This window comes from Dromaius novaehollandiae, chromosome 2, assembly GCF_036370855.1.
Source record: "Dromaius novaehollandiae isolate bDroNov1 chromosome 2, bDroNov1.hap1, whole genome shotgun sequence".
Lineage (NCBI taxonomy): Eukaryota > Metazoa > Chordata > Aves > Casuariiformes > Dromaiidae > Dromaius > Dromaius novaehollandiae.
Window position 1 is genome coordinate 159,954,318 of NC_088099.1, and position 12,729 is coordinate 159,967,046.

A 12,729-nucleotide genomic window follows, 5' to 3' on the forward strand; every position below is an offset into this window, starting at 1 on the left:
TTAACAGACAGCCATGGTATCATAACACTGAAGACAAATCCGAGCAGGCCCTTACATCAGAGCGCCTCTGTAGGCTTCTTTCAGCCCTCCCTGAAGAAGCTACAAGAGGGGCGGGAAGAGAAACCAAGAAAACCAACAGCATCGCAGGTGCTGCAAACATGACAAAGTGAAATATATTTCCCTGCCTTGCAAAATCAAGATGATTTTGCCAAGGTATTTTCTTCCCCAAGTCAAATCATAAAAAGCTCAACTTTTGTTAAGGCCTCATATCAAAAATTACTAGAAAAAGATTAAATCATCATATATTTAAGGAGGCAAAAACATAGTATGCAAGACCATTCTTACACTGAAAACAAACAACTTCATCAAACCATTCAATGGAAACTTCATCCTCTTTAAAGCTGGCAGAAGCTAAAAGACCATGTTATCTAATGGCCTGTTAATTATACATCTTTACAGTTACACTCATTGTCTACTGCACTAAGTAATGACTAATACATATAAACACTCTTCTGAAATAAGAGGTTGGATTAGACAATTTAAACTTATTGAGGATATCCCATTTGCACTAACATAGCATTATCCCTCATCTAGTCTCTGAAATTTCCCCATAATTCTGCTACTTAATGAGAGATAGAGAGGAAAAAAAAAGAATATCGGTATACCTTACATTTAAGTAACCACCTGCTCAAAAATTCTTGGTTATTTTGAAATTGACAGGACTGGATGATTTTTACTTACCATCACTGTTGTATGATAAATGATTAAGAATATAGGAATGGACCAGCATGGTCCAGCATGCTTATAGCATGGCACAAAATTGCACAGGGCTAAGACATTCTGTTATACTTTGTAGACCACTTTTCATGGTCTTCAGAAAGTCTTCTGGGCTTTGAGTCCCTAGACAACATCCTCAGCATAGAAAGGACTGCTTAACAAGGCAAGGGACTTTAACTTCCCAGACCCACTCCCACCACCATTCAGCTTCCTTTCAAATTCAACAGTTTCATAAACTGACTTGCTGCAATATTAATTATGAAATAATGTTTGAAGGTTGTAAGCAGGCATGTGGTTACCATTGAACAAAAAATTCTGGTTTTGTTTCACCTCACTATTTCATTTTTCTAACAGTTGGCTTCATTTTCTTGATACACATTCTACAACACAATGGCCCAACTACAGTTGTTGTCCACTCAGTAGGAAGCAGCACTATAAATGCTACATGCCACCTTCATGAACTGAGAACTACCAAAACCAGCTCTACAAAAATACTGTGCAACCCATACTTGAACATAGAAAGTATCACTTCTCCAGAAGATAGGTAATAACTCAAGTACTGCTTGGACAAAAGTTGTCTTCATTAGCTAAAACCTGAAGCACCTTAGAAATCCAAATTTCTACATTCAACAGTAACCTGATAATCTCAGTCTATCTAATATGTCCTGAATATAGCTAAAGGCAAATTCTAGCAATGGCATCAGAAGTGTACACAGAGAGATTTAAATATAGAAACACTTTCTTAGAAATACGTTCATGTGAAAATTTTCAACTTCTAAGTAGAATATCTAAATCTATTTTAAAGTAAAATAGAAAAATTATTGACTTATATATCCCTTAGGATTAGACCATAACAATGTAAATGCAATTGCAATGTCCTGTAATCATTAGTGGGGTTAGTTTTGTTTTATAAAGAAATAAAGTCTTAAGGGTCTAACCAAAATAGGGTATCTAAACCCATAATGGTTTGAAACAAAACCTCACAACTCTCCTGGTAAACAAAGTTTTCTACATTTTATTCTCATTCATTTTCACAAACCTAAAGAGTTGTTCTGAAACGCTAGGGAAAAAGACATTAAGATTCCTATCAAGAATGTTTTTTCAAGTATTTGTTCCCCTCTTCAATCCCAAATTCTTCCTTTCTGAATCCAAAAGCAAAAGATTATTTACCTGAAAAACAGTCTATAACACAAGAGAAAAGAAAATTAATGTACTAAACTCAAAGCAGGAGCTCCAGAATTCAAAATTCAGATCATTTTACTCATAGAAGTAGAGTTAATCCAGCAGAGATATAATTAAGCTGTAACATAATCATCACTTTGCAGAATAAATTAGCTGACTTTCTAGAGACTTTCTAGGTTGATCATTTAAATAGAATTATATCTTTGCCACTCAGTACCCATTCAAACTATTCTTAAAATCATTAAAAAACAAATTTGATTAACTTTCTGAAATGCAGACTTATGAAAAATGTGAGTAGTACCATTTCTTTATTGAAAAGGTCCATCACTGAAGTAAACAGTTAAGAACTTTGCCTCCATTGGCTTTATTTCGTTTAAAACAGCCATTTTTTCCAAAAAAAGTTTGGTAAAAACTTTCTGACTGAAAACACAAAAACACATTCATGAAGCTAAATAACCAATTTACTCTTTCCACATATCTTCTAGAAGACTAAATGATGCAGCCCAAGCAATTCTAATGACTACTTTCTTTTATTAGCAAACATAAGGACAAGAAATCCTTGACATAATCTTCACATACAGAATGAAAAACAAATGGATTTTTATGTCTTACTATGAAAAAAAAAAATCTACATTTAAATCATTACTTCACACTGTTTATATTCCGGAAATGTAATAGAATTTAGGTTGGAAGGGACCTCTGGAGGACATTTAGTTCCACCCTCTGCTAAAGCAGAGCCAATTAGATCAGGTTCATCAGGGAACTGTCAAGTGGAGTTTTGAACGTTTGCAAGGACAGATTGCAGTGTCTCTGGGCACCTGTTGATCAGGCTCTGGTTCACCTGCGGGCTGCACCCTTGCTAATGCAGCCCAATATACGGCTGGCCTTCATCACCGCAGAAAGACTCTGCTGACTCACGCGCAGCTCATCATCTAACTCCGACCTCCGGGCTGGAAAGCTGCTTTCTAGCCAGTTGGCCTCCAGGCTGTACTGCTGCACGGGGCGACTCCATCCCTGGCGCAGGACTTCCCATTTCTCTTTGCCACACTCCGCGTGGCGCCTCCTGTCAGACCACTTCTCCAGGTCCCTCTGGATAGGGACTGCCTGCCAGTGTATCAGCCACCCCCCACCCCACCTTGGTACCATCCAAATATACTTGTGGAGATTACACTCCATCCCACCATGTAGGTTGTTAAAAGACATTAAATAGTACTGTCCCAAGAACTGAGCCTGGATGGATGCCACTTGCAACCTGCTGCCAGCTGGACTTTAAATCACTGATCACAACTCTGAGTCTGGCAGTCCAGCCAATTTTCCACCCATCTAGTCCTTATCTCACCAATCTGGATATAAGTGTACTATGATAGAACATCTCAAAGGCCTTGCAGTCTCACAGACTTGTTCTTTCCAGAAAAATCACCTCCAGCATCATACTAGATTTATAGTTCTTAGGTTAAAACACACACAAACAGAAACCAACAGAATGAAGAAGAAAAAGTTATATCTAACATTTACATTGTGGAAGTGTTTCTAGATTAACAAGTTAGGACTCCATTACCCTACTGAAATGGTAAGTATCAACTTCTGCAACAAAAAAATTTCTATATTTCTTCTCATAACAAATATAACAACATAAAACTAATAAGGTCAGGATAGAAGCAGTGATTAAAAAGAGTAGATAGATATACACACACACAAACAGACACAGCCTGTCTGGCTTAACCACAGGAGAAATCACAACTAAGGCCTGTCCTTTCACCACTGAGTAAGAGCAAGTGTTTGGGAGGGTCCCTACAGGTTTTTTGTTGCTTTTTCCACAGGAATATTAAAGGAAACGTCTCCCACAATCATCACAATCAAACCCGCTACCCTCCTCCAAAATCATACTTGTCACAGTGCTTATACAAAACCTCATTATTAGCCCACTAGCATTTAGAGACCTATATATATAGTATCAGTACAATACAATGCAGATCAGTATAGTCACTCAAATTAAAGTCACAGAAATTAAAATAATTGTTTGCTATATTTCTGAGCAGGGACTGTACTTTCTGCTGTACTCCTGATATAAAAGCATGAGCTTCTTTTCCCAAGTGAGTCTTTCTTTCCATTCACCAATAATGTTTAGGCCTCTTAGCCAACAGCAATCCAACCTGACAGAACAACAGTCTCCAAGATCAGTACCATAGAGCATGTTACAAGTCAGAACAACGCAGTTTTGAAAATCCAGTTTATTTTACTCAGACAAATACAAAAAATAAAATCAACCAATCTAATCCTGTTCCGATTCATTCGCTTTTGGTCTTTCACTGACGCCGTGATGGATTTCAAACGTTTTTTTGTAAACAACTTTTTTCTATCACTGCTTTTTAACTACAGAAAATATTTCCGCTATACTTCAATCTAAGTATTGGAGCTGACTTGAAGTCTTGTCACTTTAAGAGGTTCTCTTTTCTAAATGAAGGATTCATGTAGAGCACGAGTTCCCATGACTACATGGTACACAGTCTATCAGGATTCATCTGAACAGCATACTGAACAGAGCGCACCAAAGAGCACTTCCAGAGTTTCCTAACTGATGAGCAAACATGGAGATGCCTGTTGGGAGTTCATAACAGGAGGCAGTACTTCTCTAAAATCTATATGAGCTACCACAAAGTTGTAAGAAGTACTTTCAAAAGTGTTCCTAAAATGAACACATAGTCTCAGAAGGTAAAGCAAATTAATCTGGCATGACTGAGATTTCAACTGAGAGCTACCAGTGAATATTTTTCTGGGTCTTTTCCTCACATCAGCCACAATGAGATAAAAGGAGACTGAATGCTTATTAGCCAAATGTTTCCACTACCACCAGATGAAGGGTAAAACGAATTACATAGTAAATGAGTAAAAACTGTAGCATGTAAATGTAACAGCATTCTGAACCCCATTTTTGTGAAACCTGCTATTGTAAACATAGGATATTGCTATCAAGTCTCCTTCTTCTCTATATTTTCAATATCCTGATCAGGAGACAACCCACTTAAAGACTGTCAGTATGGCCTTTGTATGTACTTCAGAACACATTCCCATTTTTACTTCTTTGGTGCAATTTGCCATTCACTCTAAAAAAAAAAATTATCCTGAGCTACATTTATTAAACAAAAACTGTTCTTGCCTACCTCTTTTAGGATGTTCTGCTACCAAAAACATGCTACTATGAAAACTGAAGATAGCTTTGTACTTAGAGTCGATTCTTATGTAACTGTCCACAAGCAACCCATGACGCAAGGCTGCTTCTCACTGCAGTACATAGCTTAAAAGTTAAGTTTAGGAAAAGCTAGGTTTAAGTCTTGTGCTGCTGGGGTCCCCTGGATTCTTTTTGTTTTAATTAAAAACAAACAAAAAAAAAGAATTAGGATGTTATGATTTACGTGCTGTAATCATACAGAGACAATGCTTCAGGAGAAACAAAAGTGCTATAAATGATAGAAAAATTACTTTCACTAGTGACAGACACACAAAACAGATCTTACTGGTTTTAGCACAGTACAGGCTACTGAACAAAGTATGTAATGCAAACTAAAACAAAAAGTTGATTTAGAATGCAGTCAATTCTTTCTTTCCTCCCATATCCTATGGAAGTGCTCCTGTTGTGTTGCATGGTTTCATTCGCCTCCCTTGTTAGCATACCTTGTCACTGAAAAAGGGTCTTGTGGAAGGGCTCATGCAATCACTGTAGGTGAATGGACTGTATAGCTGTTTAAGTACTACACAAGTTTCTACAAAAACACAGGCAGGGAAAAAAAATGTTGTCCCCCAACCCTCATCCCAAATGTCTTTCCCCCTCAACAGAATAAGAAAACTTCACAGAAGCTAAAGCACAAAGGGAGAAGTTACATATGGGAAACTACAATAATGATTCATATACAATATGCTGCAGGAAAAAGAAAGAAAAAAAAAAAAAGAAGAAACACCTTTCCCTTTCCCATCTCTAATCTTAGGTAGTGTCCATAAATGATGAAGAAGAACACTGAGAAAGCTGCTTCCCCCTTCAGCTTATGATATACTATACTGTGCTGAGAACAACAAAATTCTATGTTAGGCTGAGCAGGAGTCAGCCATTATTTCACTGATGCAGCATGCATGTATCTGCTATGGGACCAGTCCACAAAACACACCCCTCAGCTCTAACAGACCAGCACAATGACAAACAAAATGGGCAACAGTCATTGCAGGCACATTTATTAGCATACCTGCAGCCATATTTTATTCCACTCACCAGTTAAACATTTAATAAAAAGCAATGCCTATGGAAAGCTCTAATTGTTAGAGAGGATGTTTTGAGTTTTCAACTTCTCACTAAAGAGCAAAAAAAAAAAATGGAACAACATTAATCATTGAAGATGCTAAAGTATTAAAGGAGTGTAGGAGTAAAACCGGCATCAGAAACAATCACAGTTATTCCTTATTGTATCATCAGTTCCCAAATAATCCAAGCACTGTCACTTCTTCTCTCACCAGACTGTCAAGAGGGAATTTAAACATTTAAGCTTAGCCTCTGTATTTCAAGACAGTCCAGCAAAACATCTGGTTTAGAAGACAGATTCAGAACAGCCTGATCATGATAACTGAGTTCCCCTTCAAGCGCAAAGACATCCTTTCAGCTGGAGCTGGGAGACAATGGAACGGGAAAGAGTCTCATGGAGGTCCTACATGTGCAGTACTTATTCTCTGAACAGATGCCATCGATCCCTAAAAATTCAAACTCACTCACACAAGAATATCAATTCAAGCATTACAATCAACTATTCAAAATGTATTTGAGTAACACAAATCATGGAGCTACTGTGGATATAAAAGCATGTTTGGCAAGAACAAAGCAGAGGCTGTATTTTAAGACCCTGCATCAGTGATCTGTCTATTCTATCTCATGATTTCAACATCTGGGGTTTTTTGCTGATTAACCACCCATGTAGATATGCAGTAATCCACTTCTTTGATTCTGATCCAATATCAATGGCATTAAAAAAATGTTCACAGTATTGTGACAGGAAAAAAAGAAGTTAAAAATGTTTTCATTGTTATGAATATAATATTATACTAGTGAAATCTACATGGAAAAGAACATAGATTTCAAATTCTCTTAAACTACAACTAGACCATACTATACTGGAACATTTATTGCCTCCCCCTGGAGTTTGAAAATACTCATTATTTTAGCATTAGGAAGAATGAACTCCAAAATCTGTTTACTAATAGACATCAGATAGCACTTATGCTTAAAATAGTTGCAATTAAAAAAGAACAAAACCAAAAAAAACTAGCAGTTCTTTGGTAACTACCTGAGTATGAGATGACTAAGCTTGGATACAATGATCAAAAAGCTTGATACAATGGATACTGCATCTGTTTTGGCTCTGGCATGGCTCAAAGACAAAGAGGAAGAAAACTTGTAAAATTTCAGAAGTTTCAGTAGCTTAAATATCTAACATGAAAACTTTCTAGTCAGACCTGTGTACCAGCATGTACTTACTATTTTCTCCCTTGATAATATCACAACACATTTAAATAAAGGTTTTTTTGTACAAGTCCCTCACAGTCACAGAAGCCCTTTAGAGAGAATCCTTGCTAGGCTTCTAACTTTTCGAGGTATATGTTCATATTTTGTTTGGTTGTCCACTAAAACCTTACCAAGAGCAAAGGCAGACTAAGTAAGAACACCTTCTCTGATTTTTCACCTGAAACCAGTCCCATAATTGCATCTATTGCACCTAAAGTCTCCTTTGAAAAGAATTTTAGTTATAACAGGAAGAGAGCAACAAATAGGAGATGATATATATCAGTGTACTCTGACAGCTAACAAACTGTACTTCTGTTGGGTGACAAACAAATAGAAAAAACAGCAACTGATTCCATAGTCTATTTTATTATTTAAGATCAACTTGTTAATTGCAACTAAGGATCCAGAATTTCACTATTCAGTAATGCCTTCATGGAACAAAATGCAGAACAAAAAAAACCCCACAACCAAACAAAAAACACAGCCCTATTCCATTTTTGTCACATTCTTAATGAAGAGGTGGTTCTGATCCAACTACTGATCTGAGCTATGGTAAGAATTATGCCAGACTAAGAGGCTGTGATATAGATCTAACTTTCATCAATTTGTTTAATTTTCCTACTGTTTACTAAGTAGCTTTAGATCACAATCTTACTTAAAATAAAGAAGAAATTTGGGTTCTCCCAAAATCATCTTATAATCATTGAAGTAGGATTACTGTGTTGAATTAAGTTCGGTTTAAACTAAGATACTGAGCTATTTCAGGCTGCAGGGCCATAACAACATAGAGCTTGACACGGTCTGCAAAAGTCCACCGAGGGCTCCAACTCACATGCAGCATTAAGTTAAAAATCAAACAGCTGAAAGGAGGGGATCATCCAGCTTGTCTTAATACAGTAGGCTGAAATCTGAAGTTGTGGAGCTGCTTGAAGAGCTCCTCAGTCATCCATGATGCACGGACAATAGCAGCTGTAATAAGAGCCACGTAACAGCCACTTCAGCCCTTCAATTTCAATCCACTGCTTCATATGAATCGGAGGTAAGCAGATGAACAGCAACCAATCTAGCTTTAAAGTAGCTATCTCTGGGAACTACTGATGCAAGCTGCAACTACAACAAAGACAGATAGTCAAAGCCTCTACTGGAGCACTTTGCTTGTCACATTCTGACCATCTGCATTTCTTCATGCAAATTAAAATGAATTTGGGAGAGTTATAGGTTTTTGCAGTATTTAACACCAGAGCATATTTGTACCATATTTTGTTTTCCACTAAATAAAAATTTCCTATATTGATAAATAACCAAGAACAATATAAAACAAGCCCAGAATCAATTTAAGAGGCAAACGTTCTATAGGGTACACAAAATACCATTCTACAAAATAAATCCAAGAATAGCAAGGCAAGCACTACAAGAGCCCGCCACTCTCTATTACTCTAATTTATTACTGTCAAGTCACACATTAAACTTTGAAAATTTTCACTATCCATATAAGTGGTGCAGAATATTGTATGTATGTAACTTCCCTATCTAAAGTGCCACATTTTGGTTTTATTTGTAAGGACATTACCTCACCCAGAACACACTGATGCATCTCCCAAATCATGGAAGCATTATACTTTATTCTTACCCTAGAAGTCACCAGTGAAGGGAGAATACAGGCAGAGAGGACTCAAGCCATGTGTAAAATATTTTTACTTAACTCTATGTATGCTGTCATCTGTACTACCAAATATACATTGGCTGTACCTATTCCACATAGTTAAGACCAGGGGGCAGCAATACTGTCAAACATAAAACAAAACAGGTTGATTTCTGCAAACCTATGAGCAAGTATGACTTAGTTACAGACAAAGCAGTTACAGCTATGGAAAACTTACAGAAGTTAATCAAAGTCACCTAATTAAAAAAAGAAAAGAAAATATGGAATTATAAATGCAATTTCCCAATCATTCTATTACTTAGTAAATTCTTGCAAACAATAGCACTATTAACATTTAGAACATTTGAAAAAAATCCTACTAAACAGACATTAATTATTTTTAATCCTACGGAATTAGATTTTTCTATCCCCAAGTCTATCAGAAGAATGCCGTGGTTAATACTCTTTCCTTGCGTACTTGCATACCAGATGTTTTGCTCATACCAACACATTCAGCAAAACTAAAAAAAAAGAAGTCTAAAACCAAAACAACAAGGTACTATAATTGATGAAAAAGCAGTAAAAAAAAACCTGTCTTCTTTCAGTATCATTATGTTAGTACCTTCAACCAAGTACAGGGGAAGAGAAGAGCTACCCACTGTCTTGTTTCAAAGTCCTACGCAAGACATTTCCTAATAACTGCTGACCTACCCCATAGGAAACCACCCTGGTACCTCAAATAGGAAGCAATGGATTGACATTTCATAAAGACTAACTCTGTAAGTTTACCCGTTTTCACACCCATGTTTCTCGGCAGCGAAGCAGGATGAAGATTTAAGTGACGCTAATAATAAGCATAAAAAAAAAAAAAAAAAAAAGACCTCGAGGCTTCAAGGTTGAGATGAGGAGACCAAATAACCATCCCTACCGCACAATCTTGCTCTCCTTCCGTCACCTAGTTTCTTTCCACGTTATTTTCTCATTCCACACTCATCCCTGTCTCGTTCCCTAACCGAGGTCTCCCCTGGCAGCTTTCAGCAGCCCAAGTTCTGCCTTGACTAGATCTAAGGACAGGCGAAGGCAAACCGCTGCCACCGCTCCCCAACGAAACCCAGCGCTCCCAGCACCAGCGCTTCTCGCTCCTGCGACAACCACCAACACCAAAACCACCCAGAGGCACCAGGCCGACGCCGAAGTTCACGAAACCGGGGCTGTTTGGGGCGCTGCTCCCCCGGACGCCGGGCGGCCAAGCTTGCCGGGGCCGGCCCCGCACAGCAGCGAAGTCCCGCGGTTAAGACCGGAGCGGATTACAGGCATACCAGCGCCTCCAGCTCCCGGGGTCCGGGCGGGCTGCGCTGCCCCTGATGCTCTCTCGCCAAGACAAAAATTACCAAAAAAAAGAAAAAGGAGGGGGGGGGGGGGGGATGTACCTCTTCCAGCAGCGTGACGGTGTTTCGGCAGTTCTGCAGCCGGGTGGTGAAGCTGGAGGTGGTGGGGGAGTTGTAGTCCTCGGTGGTCTCCGCGATGAACTCCGACACGCTGATCTGGTCCGGCATGATCCTGCCCCGCGGGGAAAGCCCGGCCGCGGAGGGGCGCGCGGGGCCGCAGGGGAAACCAAGTTTGGGGGGGGGGGGAAGAGAGGGGAAAAAGATTAAAAAAAAAAATTAAAAGAGGGACGATGTTAGGAGGCAGCGCAGCCCCGCGGCATCCGCGCAGCGGCGAGGCGGGGCTGCCCCCCTCTACATGCAGCCGCCGGGCGTGAGGCGCAGCGGGACCGGGCGCCGCGCCGCCCCCTCGCCCCGCGGCCAGCTGCGGCCCCCGCAGCCGCCTCGCAGGAGCCCGGCGCCGCCAGCGCCGCGCGGAGGCAGCGAGCGAGCGAGCGAGCAAGGGAGGGAGGGAGCGGCGCCGGCGGCCCCCACCCCCCGCCGGCTCGGCCCCTTTCCCCACCCGCCGCCGAGGGCGGAGAGAGCCGCCGACCCCCGCAGCCGCCGCCGGGAAGTTCGGCACTAACTTGTGCGGGCTGCGGCAGCGGCGCCCCCCGGCCGGGGCAGGGGGGGGGGCCGGGGGCGGCGGCGGCGGCGCAGGAGGAAGGGGAGCGGGCGGCGGCGGCCGGGGCGCGCTGGGGCTCCCGCCGCCGCTGACAGTCACCCGGTGACTGACACGCGCTGCCCAGCGCCCGCCCGCAGCCGTTACGTGGGCAAACAAGGAAGTGCTCTGCGCAGGCGCGGCCGGCCGGCTCGCCGCTGCTCCCCCCCCCCGCCTCCCCCTGCCCGGCGTCGCGCGCCCCTTCCCCCCCACAGCGGGGCGGCCTCGCGCGCCCCCTCCCCCCCCGCAGTGAGGCGGCCTCGCGCGCGCGCGGGGCGGTGGGGGAGGGGGCGCCGCCTCCGCCGTCGCCACAGGGGCGCGGGCAGCCGCCCCGGTCCGCGGGTGCGGAGATGCGCGCGGAAAGGCGGCGCGGAGCGGAGCGGCTCCCCCCACCCTGCCCCGCCTCGGTACCAGCCCGGCGGCCGCTGGCCGCGGCGGGGTCCTGTGCCCGCCCGATGGGCTTCGGCGGTGAGGCAGGGTGGCTTGGACGGCCCAGAAAGGCGGTTTCCTCAGAAAATGCCGTGTCACGATTTTTTTTCATTTTTTTCTCTTTTTTTCTTTTTTTCACCGAACGTGAGGTTGGACTTTCCAACCCGGCGGCGGTTCGGTCGCTGCCGGGCTGGGTGAGCTGCCGGGGGAGCCCGGTCCAGCTAAGCGGCTAGCGACACATCCCAAGGGCACATCAGGAGGTTGCCTCCCCCCTTTCCCCCCCCCCCCATGTCCATCGCGGCCAGTTAAAATCCTGCTGTTTTTCGGTACTCACAAGTCCTTCAAGCATTTTATGATATGAGGAATGGAGATGTTACACATCTTAGAGCAACTCATCCCTGATAAAGTCACCACGTTTTTACTCCCCATATACTTACGTAATCGTTAAAGAGTTCCTGTCCTATCTCAGCAACGTCGTTGAAACCTGTATTACTGATATATATATTACTAATACTGTTTCTGAGCCCTTTTAAAGCAAATGGAAGAGTGATATATTACTACTGAAATGACCGTATTGAACAGGTCACCCCGTGCCCTCTTATATCCGTGAAAACAGCAGCGGTAGCCTGAAATGTTCCTAATCACATCTCTGCTGTCTTTCCTTTGTGTCGTTTATCAGCTGTGCACCCTTTCAAAAGTAATATTTCTGAATAAGCTAAAATGTTCATTATTGCATCATGTAACTGGGAATTGGCAGTGATAATGAAAGGGTTTAAAAAAAAAAAAAGCTTGGATTTTTGGGCCCATATGTGCCTCTCTGAAGAAGGCTAAGTCTCAGGAGACTGAAGTAATCATGGTCATCTGCTACTGCGGTCTGATTTTTTTAGTCGTACAATGTGCTTTCCTTCTTTTTGTATTTGGGATTCTCTCCACAAAAGCTTGAAAATTCAGGACTGATCGCTGTTCTCAAAAACTTAACGACTGAAAACGAGTAACACTATGTGGATGTGTCCATTTCAATGGTTTTCATCACAATATTGTGTACATAAGGACCTACTCCTGTATTACAATG

The 12,729-nt window shown here is 41.9% G+C and overlaps 1 protein-coding gene across 5 annotated transcripts in view; it reads right to left on the reverse strand.

Annotated features, from left to right (window-relative positions):
* The window catches only part of ASAP1 (ArfGAP with SH3 domain, ankyrin repeat and PH domain 1), a 151,980-nt gene that overhangs the window by 109,939 nt on the left and 29,312 nt on the right, over positions 1-12,729 (reverse strand). For 3 of the 5 annotated variants that reach the window (XM_064507873.1, XM_064507872.1, XM_064507871.1), the window contains exon 3: positions 10,574-10,703. The exons of 1 other annotated variant lie outside the window; for it this stretch is intronic. In XM_064507873.1, the coding sequence (XP_064363943.1) occupies positions 10,574-10,703 (130 nt within the window). Of the gene's footprint in view, positions 1-10,573; positions 10,704-11,154; positions 11,367-12,729 lie in introns of those variants that run through there. One more of the 5 variants, XM_064507875.1, reaches the window with a different exon arrangement.